At 41.4% G+C, this 21,352-nt stretch overlaps 1 protein-coding gene across 1 annotated transcript in view; it reads right to left on the bottom strand.

Annotated features, from left to right (window-relative positions):
- Positions 1 to 825: 825 nt before the first annotated feature.
- The window catches only part of LOC124777228 (rho-related GTP-binding protein RhoE-like), a 292,511-nt gene continuing 271,984 nt past the window's right edge, over positions 826 to 21,352 (bottom strand). Inside the window, exons 4-5 of the mRNA XM_047252553.1 lie at positions 10,782 to 10,916; positions 826 to 6,304 (exon numbers count right to left, since the gene is read on the bottom strand). Coding sequence (XP_047108509.1) covers positions 6,071 to 6,304; positions 10,782 to 10,916 — 369 coding nt within the window. The 3' untranslated portion in view covers positions 826 to 6,070. The remainder of the gene's footprint in view (positions 6,305 to 10,781; positions 10,917 to 21,352) is intronic.

Here is a 21,352-nt window from a genome sequence, read left to right as displayed (position 1 = left end):
TCCCAGAAAGCCACCTAACATTGGTGAACTTCAGTCTGAGTGCATCATGTCCTTTACAGTATTATCCAAATTTTCTCCTAGTAGAAGATTAAAACTGTAAATGAAATTGTTGTCCTGATTCAGACATAGTCCTTATAAAGCACCAACAAAGAATAATCTTGTTTTCAAGATATCTCTGCTTATTTCAAATCTGGGATAAAGACAAAGAAACCTAAAAATGGTATATAATATACGATTTCTAAAGACACCAGTTTTTTTCATTGTTGATAATGATGTCTTTGAAAATCTACAGAAGAAAATTGCTCCTGCTTATGAGATCCCTAGCAGGACAGTTCTCAGATTCCAGATGGACAAAAAATATGAAGGTATTTCATGAACTTTTGAAACAAATCCATCCACTAAAGAAGACATAGCTTTCATAGCAGATGGTTTATCAGTACCTTAAAGATGAAAAGTTTTTTAGGCAGGACTGTGTATTTCGGAACATGCATTTGGCTATTTTCAGTTACTTTTGGCATGTACAAATTAGACCAAAGACAAACATCACAATACATCACTAAAACGTTCTCAAGGACCTGCGAAGAGCTGTGTACAGCCAATGAGAGTGTAATGGCTGTTGCTACCGATAATGCAGTCAATATGGTTGAAGCAGTAGAACTAACATGTAGTCATGATTTTTGTTTTGTGTGATGCTGAATATATGTGAATAGTTATGATCTTGTAGAAAATATAATACAGTTTGCTCATCATGACTTCATATTAAATATTGTTATTGATGAGAAGGAAGCTTGTGTGTAGGAAGATAAAAAGAAGTTACACTTTCAATTATAGTAACATATTTTATTAACTATTATATTACATAAACAAGTACAACAAAATAATTCCATCAATATTACACTTTACAATATCTCAATATTAAATACATATTAACATCCTGAAACGCCTACTGTAAATCCATCAACCGGAGCACAGTCATGTACAACAAGCAGATCTCACACACCTCAATTGAATTTGATGTACACTGCAAAAATGTCTTACTTTTTCATAATTCCTGTAGCTATTATATTGGCAGTAAACATTCTGTAGATTGTTAGTTGCACAACAATGACAATACATGTGCTTTAACTGCCAGATTAACTCATAATATTCACTGGGAAAATGGAACTAATGCCAGGAAATGATAACTTAAAAATTTTCATGACTACTTAGGGAATGTAAGACAATCAGAGAATTTTTTAATATTTTTCTTTTGCTTATAACATGAAATTCAAAAGCTGTATTACTGATTGACATAAGGTGCCATGTATTATGATGTGTGGAAAGAATTATTAAACTGAAGGCTGTTCACAGAAGAGATAAACATTTTTAAAAAGTGAATGTCTAAAAAATGGGAGTCATCACTTTTGAATTACTTTTCATTGGAAATGTAAATAGTTTTTTGATACATCAATAAAAGCAAAAAAACCTTCCTGCAGCTATCAAGGAAATACACATTTTGTTTCAGATAGATATGTTTCAAGATTTCTTTTACTTCTGCACTGTATGTGGCCTGTCATTTAGTGACTGTTTCACAAGCACCATGCCAAAGATAAAAGTGTACTATTAATCTGTATGGTTTTCCTGACTAGCATTTGGTGAATCCACATGACATAACTAATTAACTCCCTGTCTTCATACAACTTATATAACATATTTGTATGCATCTTATGGTATCTAGAGATGACACTGATCTGTGATGATAGCTATTATATGAACTCAGGCAACATTTGGATCATGTGAAATTTCAAAGCATATGCTTCATTATTCTTAAATTCATTGTATACTGCCAGCCAGAAGGAAAATGATAAGAGCTATTACACACACACACACACACACACACACACACACACACACACACACACACACACACACACACACACACACACAATAAATGTAAAATAGGAAAAGCCGATATGTTTCAGGAACAATCATTGTACTCTGCTTTCTCACATACTAGAAAGAAATAATATTTTTTAGATGTTTACTCTGGAAAAAATTGTATTTAGTTAAGTCTAATAAAACATGATAACCATTAGGACTGAATCAAGGACATTTTAGTGAGCCAGTTAACTTCTGCAGCTAAATTCGAATGTTTCCTTTAGGTACATTCACTTGATAATCTTAAACTGAACATATAATTTTGACTCTGCCACAGAATTTGCTGAAACAATTAATTCCTATTTGATTTTGTGATATTTTGTCATGTACTTTTTAGCAGTGGTAGAGAATTACATAATTACTTCACAGACCAATCTAAATTATGACTTATAATGGGAATAGATTTTTAGTTGGTATGAAACCTCCAGTCAAGTTTTGAAGTTCACGCAACTCAAAGGAGAATGATTAAGGTGAAAATATGAAGAAAGATGATATAATGTATTCCCATACCTGACACCTATTTTCAAGTTGGCCTACTGGTCTGTGGTATACTATTTCTGGTCACTTTAATCATACTATTACAATGAGTTGGGGAATTAATTAAAATTTTATTCACACATGGAAAAATATTGCCCTTGTAATGTCAATTTTTTACAGACAATACAGAAACACTTCCTAGGACTTTGCTTTAGCTATAGATTGCTGATACAAAAATAGCACTCATAATTATAATTTGCATTTACAGCTGAATTTCAGCTTACAATCAGAGACTCTTGACAAGGAAACCAAAATCTAATTTCATTTCCAACACTCTGCTCTGCAGTATCTCCTCAACCATCTCCTTTATGCACGGTTACAATAACTATTAAAAATCTAGACCATTTACTTCAGCAGTTCATTTTTTCTTGAAGAGTATTATAATGTGATACAAATATTACCATTAACATACACTCTGAAATTTACATTTACATGTATAAAAAACTAAGTTTTCTTTCAATTTATCTATCTGTTAAATTAAGACACTAATTTTCTCCTTCTGTAACAGTGCATTACTTAAACATCCATATGAAGTTATAGATAAATTATCTTTAATACTCGTGTTTTTGCTACATGACAACTACTTGCTTCACAGCTCTGTATTAAAAGAGTGAACAATCTCTGGAAAGCATATTCTCTCAGTAAATAACTATTTATTAAAACAGTTTCACAACTAATCCATTCATGTGCGCACAACAACATGTATTTATGATATAAGGACGGAAGGTAACATCAAAAATCGCTTGTTACCTCAGATTTTTTTAAATTGATATAAGATACATTCAAGTACAAATCTAAATGTTATATTTTCCACATACAAAAATTGTGCATTTAAGCATTTTTCCTTTTAATTAGATAATAATGTAGAACAGTTACAATAATTTTGGAACAACACTCTTTTTATTTGAGCAGATAACAAACTAAAATAAAGATCTCCAATTTCAGTCTCAAGCGAACTTCCTTTCATTAATGATTTAACATTACTATATATCATATGATAACTGGATCAAAATATGACAAATCTTTACTTTGGAATTTAGAACTATAAGGCTTTAGCACTTCTCACGTAGTGAGTATTAAATTTTTACTGTGAAATCAAAATGAATAAAGCCCTCTTACACAATAATAAATTAAAAATATAATAAATGTATGTTATGGTAATTAAAATGTTGGTTTCAGTGCATACTACTGGTACTTCATTGCTTGCATATTTCTATTGAAAAACGTTTCCCAAACATTGATAATCAGGCACATATGAGTGCTCTTACATCTTCTCCAAGTCAGTTGTAAATGATGTATTGGCTTGTTCAGTTATTGTATGGTGTGGTGTCTATATGGTTGTTCTTAATTCTTTCTAAGAATGGACAAAACGTCTTATTAGTAAACATACAGATGGTCTCCAAAAATAAAAATAAAATATGAGTAATTGTTAGAAAAAATTACACAGAGTGTTCCTATCTTTAATATTTTTCCATTAATAATAGTTTCTATAAACTGTTATGCAAAAAAGTATTGCAACTTGCAGATATATTTCCCACATGGATCTTTCTGATGACTGTCACAAATTACTAATAACAAAGAATTTAAAAATACACAATATCTAAAACCTTTATATACTAATTCAGTACTGCCAATAAAGTGAATGTGTTATGAACTATATATCATTACAGATGCAATTTTAGCATTTTTTCTTCATGCTGTGGTTGTAGTAGTTGCAGCTGCTTATCACTTGGCGTATATTATCAGTACACAGCCTCTGCAGTAACTTAAATTCTGTATTAATGAAAGTGGTTTTTCAATGTGTTTATTCCATTTCATCATATATATGCCGTTACCTCTGGCCAGGTACAGACTATAAATAAGGTGTTTTGTGTTTGGGGAAAGGTCAAAAGGTTACCCCATATAATACCAACATCGAATGAACATATTCTGAAACCAGTTGCATTAATAGAGGTATTTCACAAAGGTGCTGTATTGGTAGCATACTCCACAATGAAGGTTCTGCTTAAAAATTTCCAGTACTGACAATAACAACAAGAACCTTGACAGCATTTATCTGTTATTACATTCTATAATCATTAAAATCGTAGTTATCAGACAAAGATAGCACGTTCAGAGTCTGCCTCACAGCCATACACCATCTACAGCTAATTTAATCAATTCTCTGGCAATTCTACAAAGTAACTACGAAAAAGCTGATGAGTATTGTAGCAAAATCCATAATGTCTTCAAGACCACAAGATATTAAACACTAGAATATTGTTGACTGTAGTGAAAAGGTCTGTCTTCACACTGCAGAATACTAACTCATGTCTACAGAGCTATCTCCATCCTTGTCTCTGATATTTTTGAAGTTATGACAGTACAAACAAATTAACGAATCATCATAATAATGAGAGGTGCATTATGGAAGAAATGTAGCCGCTTATAAATTTAATAACTATGGTTCAGCTTCCCTTTTTGCTACCTGTCTCTGCAAAACAGAATTAACTGGCGTCAAAATATGGAGCTAGAGTGATGATAATATCAAAATTACGACATTTCTTTGACAGTGTCAGTAGAGACCAATGATGGTGTGGGCTCAAAATTAATGAACTCGCTGCTCAGACTAGCGATGTGGTTGCTATTGTGTGTCAAGATCTGAAGCAGATCAGTTCCTAAAATGTCACATTCCATTTATAGATAAATTGTACATTGTTCTGTTGCAAGTTCTTAATTATTACTGGCAAATATTTTCCTTAGAATTGAAATAATATACAAAAAAATATTTACACAGATTTTCTACTGAGAGAAGATAACAAAGAAATGTAAATATTTTAATTTAAATGATGTTTTGTGGATACAAAGTGCCATTATTTTTGTGAAACAACATGATGAATAATATGACGCCAAAACGTGGTGTCCTGAATGGTTTTCATTGACAGATGAGTAGCAATATAACTGGATCTTTACTTTGCATACGCAGCCAGGCATTGATGAATGGTCATGCAATCATGGTTTTTATGATTCCAGACACCCCTAAGTCGATAGATTGCTCCAGAAAGCTAGAGGTGCCTATGTTAGTGTAACAATCGTGATTGAGAGAGGCTGGAGATTGGAGGAATGGGTCATCTCTGGAGAAACATAATATTGACATATATTGTTTACAGCACAGTGGCAGATAGACACCAGGAGTCTAAGTACAAGTGGGCAATCCTCCTTGAAGTAACAACAATGCTACATAGGATACAGTTCAAGTTCTTACAGCTTTATAGTTCTCATTTCCTTTTTTGGCAAGCTGACTGCAGACATGACTGGAAATGAGATCAGGGTCCATTGAAGAAGAGGTATCTAGTGTGTCACACTCTAGTGTGTCATATCAATTTCATGTCTTTGGCCAAATACACATGCTATCAACAAAGACTATTGTTCAGAGGTTCATCTCCTACAGATTGCTCCTTTGAGAAGCAGGTCTCAGTGTGCTGCTCCCACAGCGGTGGTTACTTTAGTTTCAGTTCTTTGGCCGAACACTGGACCTGCAAACAGAGATGATCGTTCAGAAGTTTGTGTTGTGCAGGTCTCCCTCGGGTGGCGAGCATGAGGTGGACGGGTGGGTGGGCTCGCCTCTGGCGAACCATCACATGAGGCAGCAGCTCTTGGCACGGCCCTTGAGCTCAGCACGGAGGTCCAGCTTGCTCTTGCAGGGGTGCCCCTTGGCACGCTGCTGGAGCATCAGTGCGTGGTTCTTGTTCAGCTTGCCTAGGGCCGCCAGTGCTGCAACTTCAAAGGCATCTCTCACTGCCTTGATCGCGCCTTTTGCAGATGTCTCCACATAGGTCGTCGCACCGATTGTCCGGCTAACTGACACTGCCTGTTGGAGAAAATAGCGGACTTATCATCAGGTGGTTACAAACACATATACTCATTTAATTTCTCTTTCTCTCTCTCTCTCTCTGTCTCTCTCTCTGTCTCTCTCTCTACCATAGATGCCCATACATGCACTCATGCACACACACACACACACACACACACACACACACACACACACACACACACATACACACACACACAAACAGATATAGTGTGTAAAAAATACTACATACACTAATTTGTAATTACCAGAGGAGAAAAGGATATTAAAAAAACACTTAACCTATGTGACACAAATATCACAATGTACCATTTTCCCTCTAAGGGCCATTGAAGGTTTGATGCTGGACTTCCATTAAGCCAACGTTCACAGTCGTTTTGACTGCTTCGTGTTCAAAAAGACATGGGAACAATGAAATCTAGTTTGCAGCACAGTTACATCTTACTGCTAGATGGGTAAGTTCCCTTTACTGCTAGTAGTGTCCATATTCCTGGACAAACAATTACATTATTATTGATTATGATATGCTTGCATAGAATTTTCTACTGATGTCTAAAGCTTCATGAAGACTCATTATACTCAAACCAAATTAGCTGTCATGCGTCTCATTGATGGGGAGGCTCGATGCAACTGTTGAAGAGCAAGGAGTCTGTATGCAGAACAGTTTCCAGAGTCCAGGTTATCGAATTATGTCACATTTCAAAGACTTGATGGCCGTCTTAATGAAATAAGATCCCTAGACCATGTAGTGTGTGAACCATTTTGAGGAAGCTGTGTTACAGTGAAGTGAGGACAAGCCCAGCATCAGCACAAGATCTGTGGCCAATGGACTAAATATCTGGAGCTTCAGTGTGTGAAAAGTCCTGTAAAAGACGGGCTTGCATCCACCTAAGTATTAGCCCAATACTTCCAAAGATTTGTTTGGTTTACTGATGAGGCTAAATTCACAAGGGAAGAAATATTCAACAGACCTTAGAGCCATTCCTGTGAGTTGGAAAATTATTAGGCAACTCATGTGTTCCACCAACTATAGGCATTTACCATAAATATGTGACTTGGTATTATTCACAACCATGTGACTTAGCTGTATCTTCTGCCTCAAACACTCAGTGGAGGAAATTAATGTAACATCCTCTGTGAAGTAATAACAAAAATGTTAGAGAATATCTCACTAGCAGTCACACATTGATTATGGTTGGAGCATGGCAAGGCTGTATCACATTTTGAAGCTGATATCAGAGAACATGATTTCCCAAATTGCTGGTTGGTTCAAATGGCTTTAAGCGCTATGGGACTTAACATCTGAGGTCATCAGTACCCTAGACTTAGAACTAAGTAAATCTAACTGTCCTAAGGACATCACACACATCCATGCCCGAGACGGGATTCGAACCTGCGACCACAGCAGCAGCTCGGTTCTGGACTGAAGCGCCTAGAACAGCTCGGCGACAGTGGCCGGCTGCTGAATTGCTGGGTTGGGAAGAGTGCAGTCATACAAAGTCTTCAATGTATGAGAGACTACTAGACATTACAGGAGAGCTGCTTGCTTGTTGGCTGGAGATGCAGCCATTATTTATGAAACAGCTGGCTGTGTTGTGTGTATTCAACAACTATTAGTGCTCGGATCCCACTAGCTCATTACTCTAGAAAAATGGCTTTTACAGTAACATCTCAAAACTATATTATGTGGCTGTGTGAACATTGTCTCAGAACACACCATTCACACAGTCAGCAACAACAAGCTACTACTACAAGCTACAACTATGAGCCACTGTTACCACTACCACTTTCAACATGCAATATTGTCCTACTTGTTACAAATGTACATAAAAGGAAACATAGCCTGCAGAAAGTGCAGACAATCTGCAGCCGAAAAATTCCTTTAGTAATGAGTTCATTAGAGATGGAACACAAGCTTACACCATCTGATCACAAATGTGCAGACACCCTCTGTAATGTGGAACTGATCACTAGATGCCACAAGAGGTGGACATGCCAATATAAAAAGAGGTGGGAAGTATTGTGTTGTTAGTGGGGAAGCAGTAACAGTACAATGCACCGGTTAGGGATAGCTCAGTAACTCGGAATATGGACATGGCGGTGGATGTCACGTAACTGATAAATCCATCAGGGACATTTCAATCCTTCTGAACTTGCCCATATCGACTATTGCTGATGTAACTGATAAGAGCAAACATGAAGCAACAATCAACACTGAATGAAGACCATCTAGACCTGATACACTGATGGGCAGAGGATAACTGTAAAAAATTGGATGAAAACAGCAGACTGAATAAGTCTTGAGTTCCACAGTTCTACGAGCAATCCAGTTAGCAAAGTGATTGTACATGGGGAGTTAAAAAGAATGGCGCATAACTACGAATTTCTGTAGTCAATACTTAGTGATGCTTGAATGGGTGTAAAGAGTGACGTCACTGGAGAGTGATTTCGAGTGCTAAATCACACTAAATCAAGCCCTGCGGCAATCTGATTGAAACGTTTGGGCTTTGTGAATGCATGGGGAACGTTACCTGCCACCATGCGTGGTGCCAACAGATAAGTACACAATTCGTGGCGTTCTGGATGGGGGAGTTTTTTGTGGTTGGGGTCTAGTCCCCCAATCATGGTTACAAAAATGGTACATGTGGAAGGACATTAACTCATTTTACAGCATTATATAATATGTACAGCAGAGAAACAGTTCAGAGACATTGATTGCTTGTATGAGCATATAATGAATCACCCTCCTTTAACATTAACTTTTTTATAGCGATAAGCGATACCATGTATACTATCGATTCTTGCATACATTAAAATTATCTCAGCTGTTTCATTAAAGGAATTCATACGATTTTGTATATGATGTATTATATTTCAGGTGAAAATGTATAAAAAAAGAAATTAATGTGTTACAATCGATATGTACTAACAGTTAAAATTACTCTTCTTTTAAAGTTAATTAAAATTACAATATTTGTGGCATATATAAAATTCATATTATTAATTGCACAATCTAATGGTAGTTATTAAATTTATTTCTAGTTTGATTTACAAAATAATGATGTATTTTAGCGAAGATTCTTCTGTGGTAAAGAAAGTTTGTAAACTCTTTTGCTTTGTAAACTCTTTGGAATAATGTGAGCATTGCAGAATGTAAGGAGTGGTGGGCGTGCCTCTAATGGAAGTAGATGTTTTCTAAGTTTGTCACCAACAATGTAATTATTGGTTATTTTGAATGTGGAAAATGTAAAAACAGTGTGATGTAGAAAGATGTGACAAAGAGTATAATTCAAGAAAAATACAGGCAAATCTTCATCAGTTATTTAGTCATCAGGAACCTACAAAATCGAAATTTCAGCTGCAAGAATGTACCCTTAGACAAGACTTTCAGCCATCAACAACAACAATGATAATGGAGATAAGTAAAAAGTTATTCTTTTGTATATCTTATGCCTCTCGAAGCTTTCAAAATTTGTGCAATCAGAGAATTTTAATAGTGACATGCGGTAGGGTTAGATTACAAGTATGACTATGCAACCTATCATGAAGCATCTTCTACAGTAAGACAATGGTTTGTTGTCAATAATGCCTTGCAAATGACTGGCATGGCCAAAGTTCATATGCGAACCCAACAGAAGACCTTCAGGATAAGTTCGAAAGTCGACTTTGTTTCAGAATTCAACAACCAAAATCACTACCTTCTCTGGGACAATGGTCTACCATTCCTCCAGAGACATTCTAACACTTCATAGAAGGTGTCTTGAGCAGAGTTCAAGCTGTCACAACGACGAAGGGTGGAGATACCACATGCACATACTTTTGACTGTGTGGTGTATTCTGAGAAGTATGAGACAGGCATAGGCACATTGTAGGAGCCAACCTAGTGTCCTTCTTCATGAATTGAAGGACATCACACCATTGTAAATCAGGTTGGTTTTCCTCCCCTAGAATATGCGGCCAGTAGCTTGAACATGCACAATTTAAAAAAATTATATAGATTAAGCCTACATCCTAACTGGGCTTCAGCCAAAGTAGTAAGTTAAGTAATTTCTTTAAGCAATCTGCAGTATAATATATGCTTGCCTGGGAAAAATTCTTCTAAGCAGGCATCTGAGAAGGACCTATTTTGTCATGTATTTCCTGGCACTTTTTGGTGGGGACCACATGTGGCATGTTAAGATACTACTTGCTTGAAGAACGATGGGGATGCGAAACTGTTTCCTCCTTTGATCCATATATGACAAAAAAAGGGTATGTCATAATAACTAGAATTACAAACATTGCTTCAGGCAATTAGATAACTGTACAGCATTTAACCAGTCATGCCTGACATGCAACATATTGATCGTTACAGGCAACAGTGGTAAAGTACAAATAGGAATCAATAAGTATGTTTGTCAGCATCAGCTCTAATATAAAACCAAATCTGCACTGTCCACTACAGTATCACCAGAGGGCGACAACTTGTGGTCCTCACCTGTTCAGAGGAGACAGGTGTGCGCCTCTGCTTGGCGAGGCTGGAGACGGTGGTAGGGTCTGTGCGGAGGTCACTCTGGCAGCCACACAGGATCACCGGTGTATTATCGCAGTGTTGCCGGATCTCAGGGTACCACTGCAAGAAAAATAAGGCAACTCTGTTACTGGAAAACTAGCACGGTCACTGGTGAGTTGGCACAATGCTGTCAGACTCGTATAGGTATCATTACAAAATACACAATCTTGTTACTGGTAGCTAAACACTATCACCATTGAGTTGCCGCCAAGCTGGTCACCACTACGAGAGCATTCACTACAGTTATTAGCCTTCGCAAAGGACTACAATGTGCTGATGCAGTGCTGTCACATCTACTGGTAACAGTACAGAGACAACGCTGTTAGAAGAAGCTCAGACAAACAGTCACACCTCTTCACATGGCACCACTAAACACACAAAGAACGCTTTTATTGACAGCCACACTAGCTTCTCGTTGCAGTGCTGCCGCTCTCTGCATCCAATTCAAACATAAAACACTGACACTGGCAGCCAATTGGGGCAATCAGGGTGCTTCTTCCATCTCTGTCACGAACAGATACAAGACTCGCATTGTACTATCAAAGCTCTGTCGACACTGGCTCAGATTACTGCTCTTTGTTGTGATGTTCTGGTAACACTGTCCTATACAGGGTGGACAGGTATTTTACCGATTATATTACGGATTTTCCTTACAGTGAGTTCCTCAGAGAGATTGTTTTGGTGCACAGAATTCATTATTATGTTTCTGGATGCATCTTGCAATGTATATGAAAGATGTAAAGATGGGTTTTGATGTGAAAAATAAACAAGTGACCTACTGATTAATATCTTGTGCATAGGAACAAAGATGTAAAACTTATAAAACAAGGTACATAAGGAATGCAGCGCCCTCAGGTAAAATATGTGCGCATTCACTATGAAATAAAATCACCCTATGGCATTACTGGCTGGGCAATCCCTCCTTAGGTTGTTCTGCCGCCTTGTGCAAGCCTTTCTATTTGCTGTTACTTGGACAAGTTGCACATCGATGAACATAAGGCGGAATAACTAAGACATTGTGGTTTACTGGTTGCCGAATTGCTTTTATTGCTTTATTTATTTATAATGCGTGTTTCGCCTAACGCAATGCATCTTCAGATTGACCAGTATAGTGTTGGTAAGTGTGTGTCTGAAATCTTATGGGACTTAACTGCTAAGGTCATCAGTCCCTAAGCTTACACACAACTTAGCCCAAATTATCCTAAGGACAAACACACACACCCATGCCCGAGGGAGGATTCGAATCTCCGCCGGGACCAGCCGCACTGTTGGTAAGTGGGTTTTAGGTGGCACGATTAGGGTATCACATATGGTAAAATAAATCGAAGCAAGTATGAGCTCATGTCATATGTTAACAGCAGTAACACCAGATAACCTTGCGGGTCTGTGTAGCATAGACCAATGGAGACAAGGCAGGATCAAGATTGTAAATAGCCGTGGTAAATAGGTTGCATCCGCCGTTCTGTTTTCTCCGGTTTGATACAATATACAGGGGGTTTCACAATCCAAATTACACATTTCCAGCGGTTGTAGAAGGTACTTAGTAGAACAAACTTTACATAGGAACACATGTCCAGAAACGTATCCGACGACGATACAGAGCGTCAAAGTTACAGGCGCCAGTGCCTATATATATATATATATATATATATATATATATATATATATATATATACTCCTGGAAATTGAAATAAGAACACCGTGAATTCATTGTCCCAGGAAGGGGAAACTTTATTGACACATTCCTGGGGTCAGATACATCACATGATCACACTGACAGAACCACAGGCACATAGACACAGGCAACAGAGCATGCACAATGTCGGCACTAGTACAGTGTATATCCACCTTTCGCAGCAATGCAGGCTGCTATTCTCCCATGGAGACGATCGTAGAGATGCTGGATGTAGTCCTGTGGAACGGCTTGCCATGCCATTTCCACCTGGCGCCTCAGTTGGACCAGCGTTCGTGCTGGACGTGCAGACCGCGTGAGACGACGCTTCATCCAGTCCCAAACATGCTCAATGGGGGACAGATCCGGAGATCTTGCTGGCCAGGGTAGTTGACTTACACCTTCTAGAGCACGTTGGGTGGCACGGGATACATGCGGACGTGCATTGTCCTGTTGGAACAGCAAGTTCCCTTGCCGGTCTAGGAATGGTAGAACGATGGGTTCGATGACGGTTTGGATGTACCGTGCACTATTCAGTGTCCCCTCGACGATCACCAGTGGTGTACGGCCAGTGTAGGAGATCGCTCCCCACACCATGATGCCGGGTGTTGGCCCTGTGTGCCTCGGTCGTATGCAGTCCTGATTGTGGCGCTCACCTGCACGGCGCCAAACACGCATACGACCATCATTGGCACCAAGGCAGAAGCGACTCTCATCGCTGAAGACGACACGTCTCCATTCGTCCCTCCATTCACGCCTGTCGCGATACCACTGGAGGCGGGCTGCACGATGTTGGGGCGTGAGCGGAAGACGGCTTAACGGAGTGCGGGACCGTAGCCCAGCTTCATGGAGACGGTTGCGAATGGTCCTCGCCGATACCCCAGGAGCAACAGTGTCCCTAATTTGCTGGGAAGTGGCGGTGCGGTCCCCTACGGCACTGCGTAGGATCCTACGGTCTTGGCGTGCATCCGTGCGTCGCTGCGGTCCGGTCCCAGGTCGACGGGCACGTGCACCTTCCGCCGACCACTGGCGACAACATCGATGTACTGTGGAGACCTCACGCCCCACGTGTTGAGCAATTCGGCGGTACGTCCACCCGGCCTCCCGCATGCCCACTATACGCCCTCGCTCAAAGTCCGTCAACTGCACATACGGTTCACGTCCACGATGTCGCGGCATGCCACCAGTGTTAAAGACTGCGATGGAGCTCCGTATGCCACGGCAAACTGGTTGACACTGACTGCGGCGGTGCACAAATGCTGCGCAGCTAGCGCCATTCGACGGCCAACACCGCGGTTCCTGGTGTGTCCGCTGTGCCGTGCGTGTGATCATTGCTTGTACAGCCCTCTCGCAGTGTCCGGAGCAAGTATGGTGGGTCTGACACACCGGTGTCAATGTGTTCTTTTTTCCATTTCCAGGAGTGTATATATATATATATATATATATATATATATATATATATATATATAATGTGGTTCTGTGATGATATTACAGGATTTGAAGAATGTTGGAGACGGATTAATGCTTCAATATGAGGTAAGGCTCTCTGGCCGAAAGTTACAAGCAACAGTGGAACACGTATACCGATACTGCTGTTGCTAAGAATCTTGTGTATGCAACTTTCAGAGGTGGTAGTATTGTCCAAAACAAGAAAAAGTGTTTACTAAACGTGGTCTCTAAAATTCATACCTTAAGAACTAGGAGAACTTATTGAATAGAGGAGATAAGCTTCACACTAGATAACATGGCTAACAAGTGTTCGTAGCTCCTCAGGTATGCATTTTAGAGCCCAAGTTTACTAGGCATTTCTCTTGTCTTGGTCCTTTCTACCGCATCTGAAGCTTTCATACCCCACATTCTTAGCAACAACAGTACCAGTGCATGTATTCCACTGTCAGAGGTATCAAAAGGGTTTGTGCTTACAACATTCGGCTCGTTCGTTTCCGGTACAGAGATCCCTACTTCAAATTGATATATTTATCCTTATACGTCCTCCTCGAAAGTTTGTCACATCATCAAGGAATCTCATTGCATATACGTAGCCGGCCGGTGTGGCCGTGCGGTTCTAGGCGCTACAGTCTGGAACCGTGGGACCGCTATGGTCGCAGGTTCGAATCCTGCCTCGGGCATGGATGTGTGTGATGTCCTTAGGTTAGTTAGGTTTAAGTAGTTCTAAGTTCTAGGGGACTGATGACCTCAGATGTTAAGTCCCATAGTGCTCAGAGCCATTTGAACCATTTTTTTGCATATACGTATATTTACAGGCACCGACGCCTATAACTTGACGCTCTGTAGCGTACTTGGAAGACATCTTCTACATCTACATGGCTACTCTGCAAATCACATTTAAGCAGGTGGCAGAGGTTTCATCGACCCACTATCACAATAATTCTGTTATTCCACTCTCTAACAGCGTGTGGAGAAACGAACACCTACATCCTTCCGTGTGAGCTCTGATTTCCCATATGTTATTATGATGATCGTTTCTCCCTGTGAAGGTCGGCGTCAACAAAATATTTTCACACTCGGAGGAGAAAGTGAGTGGTTGAAGTTTGTGAGAAGATCCCGCCTCTACAAGAAACGCCTTTGTTTCAGTGATGTCCACCCCATATTCAGTGTCATGTCCGTGGCACTCGCTCCCCTATTTCTCCATAATACGAAACATGCTGCCCTTCTTTGAACTTTCTCGGTACATTCCGTTAATCCTATCTGGTAAGGATCCCACATCGAGCAGCAGCACACCAAAAGGTGACGTACAAGCGCAGCGTAGGCAGTGTCTTTAGCGCATCTGTTCCATCTTCTAAGTGTTCTGCCAGTAAAACGCAGTCTTTGGTTCGCCGTCCCCTCGATATTTTCTGTGTGTTTTCTCCAATTTAAGTTGTTCCTAGGTATTTGGTTGAATTTACGAACATGGGTTCCCATGTAAAACTTGATCTACTAAGTCCCCTCTACAACCTCTAGAAGTGCGTAACATGAATTGTGAAACACTCTGTACGTGAGTTTATGAAACCAGATGTACATCGTATCTCCATGTGTGATCTTAAGTCCACAGAGACACTTTCCAATGTACTTAATCTCGTCTATTCTTTGTTATAAGAAGCCAATAGCTCGTAGATTAGCAACTGTACAGGAGTAGGCGTGCCGTGTGGACACTATAGCCGGCCGCGGTGGCCGAGCGGTTCTAGGCGCTTCAGTCCGGAACCGCGCGACTGCTACGGTCGCAGGTTCGAATCCTGCCTCGGGCATGGATGTGTGTGTGATGTCCTTAGGTTAGTTAGAATTAATCCGTTCTAAGTTCTAGGGGACTGATGACCTCAGATGTTAAGTCCCATAGTGCTCAGAGCCATTTGAACCATTTGAACAACACTAAAACGTTTTTCTCTTTTTGGCGTTGATGTTCAGATCTGGATTACTTCTGAAGTCTCCTATTGCGTTTACGAGCTATTGTAGATCATCTAAATTAACTGCAATCAATACTGTACACTGAGGCGATAATATCATGACAGGCCTCCTTTTGCCTGACGTGGTGCACCAATTCGACGTGGCATGGACTCAATATGTCGTTGGAAGTCCCCTGAAAAAATATTGAGCCATGCTGCCTCTATAGCCGTGCATAATGGCAAAAGTGTTATCGGTGCAGGATTTTGTGCACGAATACCCTCTCGATTATGCCTGATAAGTGTTAGGCGGGGTTCGCGTCGTGTGATCTGGGTGGCCAAATCATTCCTTCCAACTGCCCAGACTATTATTCAAACAAATTGTGAACAATTGTGGCCCAGTGACAAGGCGCACTGTCATCCATAAAAATTCCACCTTTGTTTCGGAACACGAAGCCCATCAATCCCTGCAAATGATCTCCGAGTAGTCGAACATAACCTTTTCCAGACAATGATCAGTTCAGTCGGGCTACAGGACCCAGACTGTTCGACGTAAACTCAGGCCACACCATTATGGAGTCATCACCAGCTTGCACAGCGCCTTGTTGACAACTTGGGTCAATGGCTTCGTGGGGCCTGCACCACACTTTCATCCTATTATCAGCCTTTACCAACTGAAATCGGAACTCATCTTACCAGGCCACGGTTTTCTAGTCGTTAGGATCCAACCGACATGGCCACAGGCCCAGGACAGATGCTGCAGGCGATGTCGTTCTATTAGGAAAGGGACCCTGCGTTGGTTGTCTGCTGCCATAGCCCAGTAACGCCAAATTTCGCAACACTGTCCTAACGGATATGTCCGTCATACGTCCCAGATAGATTTGTGTGGTTATTTCACGCATTGCTGCTTGTCTGTTGGCACTGACTACTCTACGCAAACGGCGCTGCTCTCTGTCGCTAAGAGAAAGCCGTCGGCCACTGCAGTGTTCGTGGTGAGAGGTAATGCCTGAAATTTGGTATTTTCAACAGACGCGTGACACTGGAAGATTGAATTCCCTAACGGAACACAACTTCCGAAATAGAATGTACACGATCAGTATCTGTTAAATCACGCCGTGGAGCCATGGCGACGACTTTGAACGTCGTGTACAGTTCTGCCACTGGGTACAAGAGAAATTACGGGACGATGACAGATTTTTTGCACGCGTTCTATTTAACGACGAAGCGTCATTCACCAACAGTGGTAACGTAAACCGGCATAATATGCAATATTGGGCAATGGAAAATGCACGATGGCTGCAACAAGTGGAACAAAAAATGGCTCTGAACACTATGGGACTCAACTGCTGAGGTCATTAGTCCCCTAGAACTTAGAACTAGTTAAACCTAACTAACCTAAGGACATCACACACATCCATGCCCGAGGCAGGATTCGAACCTGCGACCGTAGCGGTCTCGCGGTTCCAGACTGCAGCGCCAGAACCGCGCGGCCACTTCGGCCGGCAACAAGTGGAACATCAACGACCTTGGCGTGTTAATGATGGTGCGGCATTATGGGAGGAAGGGTAATTGGCCCTCATTTTATCGATGGCAATCTAAATGGTGCTTGTATGCTGATTTGCTACGTAATATTCTACCGATGTTACTACAAGATGTTTCACTGCATGACAGAATGGCGATGTACTTCCAACATGATGGATGTCCGGCGCACAGCTCGCGTGCGGTTGAAGCGGTATTGAATAGCATATTTCATGACAGGTGGATTGGTCGCCGAAGCACCATGCTACAATCCTTCACCTTCACCGGATCTGGCGTTCCCGGATTTCTTTTTGTGAGGAAAGCTGAAGGATATTTGCTACCGTGATCCACCGACAATGCCTGACAACATGCGTCAGCGCATTGTCAATGCATGTGCGAACATTACGGAAGGCGAACTACTCACTGTTGAGAGGAATGTCGTTACACGTATTGCCAAATGCATTGAGGTTGACGGACATCATTTTGAGCATTAATTGCATTAATATGATATTTACAGGTAACCACGCTGTAACAGCATGCGTTCTGAGAAATGATAAGTTCACAAAGGTACATGTATCACATTGGAAGAACCGAAATAAAATGTTCAAACGTACCTACGTTCTGTATTTTAAATTAAAAACCCTAGCTGTTACCAACTGTTCGTCTAAAATTGTGAGCCATATGTTTGTGACTATTACAGCGCCATCTATCACAAAGCGAGAAAAGTGGTCCAACTAAAACACACATATTTCTTTACGTACTACACGAATATGTAATAAAAAATGGGGGGTTCCTATTTTAAAAAACGCAATTGATATCCGTTTGACCTATGGCAGCGCCATCTAGCGGGCCATCCATAGCGCCATCTGGTTTCCCCCTTCAAGCTAGACAAGTTTCATTCTTTGTAGTTTTTTAGTTTGACGCTTGTTCCGTGAGATATTTGGCACGATCAATGGACCACCCTGTATACATGCAAATCGCTTTTGCCACCTCAGTGTACCATGACCATAGCAAATGTTGTTGAAGAAGACTCCATTAACCTTTCCGCCATTTTCTGTCTCATCAGTGCTTCCCGAAAGATACTCTCTGAGCACAAATTGAATAACACAGGGTTCGCTCCATTACCACACTGATCATTCCTTGATTGTCCGCCCCCGGTAGCTGATTGGTGCCGGCACGGTAACTCAGCGTGTTCGGTCAGAGGGTTAGCTACCTTCTGTAATTAAAAAACTGAGTTAATGGATCAACGACGAACTGAAACGGGTGTCTTGCGACGTCCGCCCCAAGCTCATACAACGAATGGAACGAACAAAATGAGATTAAAAAAAAAAAAGTGGTCAGCGTGACAGAATGTCAATCCTAAGGGGAGGGGTTCGATTCCCGGCTGGGTCGGAGATTTTCTCCGCTCAGGGACTGGTTGTTGCGTTGTCCTAATCATCATTATTTCATTCCCATCGACGCGCAGGTCGCCGAAGTGGCGTCAAATTGAACGACCTGCACCCGTCGAACGGTCTACCCGTCGGGAGGCCCTAGCCACACGACATTTTTTTTTTTTTAATTCCTTGATTACTTAAAATGTTTTCACCCAAGTGATCCCTTCCGTTACTCCAAATGTGACATAAATTTCTTATCATTTATACGATCGACCTATCTGAACTGTCTACCATTACATTTAAGAATCTTCTGTTGTCTTCTTGTCTGTACTGTTTATCATCCACCTCCGTACAAGGGTACATTTCAGTTAAATACTTTCAGAAAAGATTAACTAAGAGTTAAATTTATATATTCTCTCCTTGAGAAACACGACACTGTCCTCCGTCCGCTGCATCGCAACCGACAGATGAGATGCCTCGCCACGGTGGCACATGGTTACCAGAGCTGAGGATCTGACGGCGCCGCTGCCTTGCTTGTTGTGCGTCAGAGAAGGGCACGCGCCCCAGTGAAAGTGGGCCCATAAAAGGAGCGCCGAGAGCCTCCTGTCGGCGCCGTCTCAACGGGCAATTTTCGCTGCGTGCGCGCCTTTCTTAATCAACCACATGAGCTCTATACATTCCACAGTACACAAACAGCCACACACGTGTTAACATTTTGCGGAGTACAGGCGCCTTTGCAACACTTCTGAGCTATTGTAGAGCGTGTAGTCCCCGTCGGACCAAAATTTCACACGTATGTCAAATTTTTGCCTTTAGTAAAACACAGTCACTGCCATTTGTTTCTCTATATTTCAACAGGTGCGTTGTACGACTTTACCTCCGAGATACATACACTGAACCGCCAAAGAAGCTGGTATAGGCATGTGTATTCAAATACAGACATATCTAAACAGGCAGAATACGGCGCTCCGGTCGGGAACGCCTACATAAGACAGGTGCCTCGCGCAGTTGTTAAATCGTTTACTGCTGCTTTTATGCTAGGTTGTCTAGATATTAGTGAGTTTCAACGTGGTGTTGTAGTCGGGCACGAGCGATGGGAACAGCATCTCTGAGGTAGCGGTGAAATGGGGATTTTCCCGGTAGGCTATCTAGATATAAGTGAGTTTCAACGTGGAGTTGTAGTCGGCGCACGAGCTATGGGAACAGCGTCTCCGAGGTAGCGGTGATACGGGGATTTTCCCGGACGACCATTTCACGAATGTACCGTGAAAATCAGGAATCCGGTAAAACAAAATGTCCGTCAACGCAGCTGCCAATAAAAGATCCTGCATGAAAGGGACCAACGACGACTGAAGACATCATCGATATGGGCTTTCGGAGCCGAAGGCCCACCCGTGTACCCTTAATGACTGCACGACACAAAGCTTTACTCCTCGCCTGGGTCCGTCAGCACCGACATTGTACTGTTGATGACAGGAAACAAGCTGCCTGGTTGGACGACTCTCGTTTCAAATTGTATTGAGTGGGTGGACGTGTATGGGTATGGAGACAACCTCATGAATCCATGGACCCCGCATATCAGCTGGGGACTTTTCAAGCTGATGGAGGTTCTGTGACGGTGGGGGGCGTGTGCAGTTGGAGTCATATATGACCCATGATCAGTGTAGATACCACTCTTGACACGTAACAGGTGCGTAATCATCCTGTCTGGTCACCTGCAACTATTCATGTCCATTGAGCATTCCGATTGACTTGGCCAATTCTATAAGGACAATGCGACACCCCATACGTCCAGAATTGCTAAAGAGTGGTTTCAGGATCACTCTTCTGAGCTTAAACACTTCCGCTGGCCACCGAACTCCCCAGACATGAACATTATTGGGCATATCTGGGATGCCTTGCAACGTTCTGTTCAGAAGAGATCTCCACCCCCTCGTACTCTTACGGATTTACGGACAGCCCTGCAGAATTCATGGTGACAGTTCCCTCCAGCAATACTTCAGACATTAGTCGAGTGCATGTCACGTCGTGTTGCGGCACTTTTTGCGTGCTCGCGGGCCCCCTACACGATATTGGGCAGATGTACCAGTTTCTTTGGCTCCTCAGTGTACGCTTACTCTGCCTCGATAAATTCAACACAAGGACGACACATTATTTGCTGTCCCTCCAAATACCTTCATCTCATTCATCATCATCATCATATCACCATCATCATTATGCTCACCCATTGGGCATCTAATGTTGGATAAAAGCCTCCTCCAGATTCTCCACGCACACGGTCTTAAACAACAAGCATCCAGTCATGCAGATCGCGAGATTTATTTGTGTTAGCAGGTCTTAGCTCTCGCTCAGCTAGCGATGATGTGTGAAATACAGTTCTTCATAATGATCGTCAGATCACAGTACCTCGATCCCACTCTTGCTGCAGGGACAATTCTACACCTAGAACACATTATTTGATCAACATTATCCGGAAACCTATTACTCGATATTAATATGGAGTATGTCCACATTTCACTTTTATGAGAGCTTGACCTTAGCTGGGGACACATTCAG

The sequence above is a fragment of the Schistocerca piceifrons genome, chromosome 2 (genome assembly GCF_021461385.2).
Source record: "Schistocerca piceifrons isolate TAMUIC-IGC-003096 chromosome 2, iqSchPice1.1, whole genome shotgun sequence".
Lineage (NCBI taxonomy): Eukaryota > Metazoa > Arthropoda > Insecta > Orthoptera > Acrididae > Schistocerca > Schistocerca piceifrons.
The sequence above is the reverse complement of the archived record's forward strand: the minus strand, read 5'-3'. Positions and strand labels throughout refer to the sequence as shown.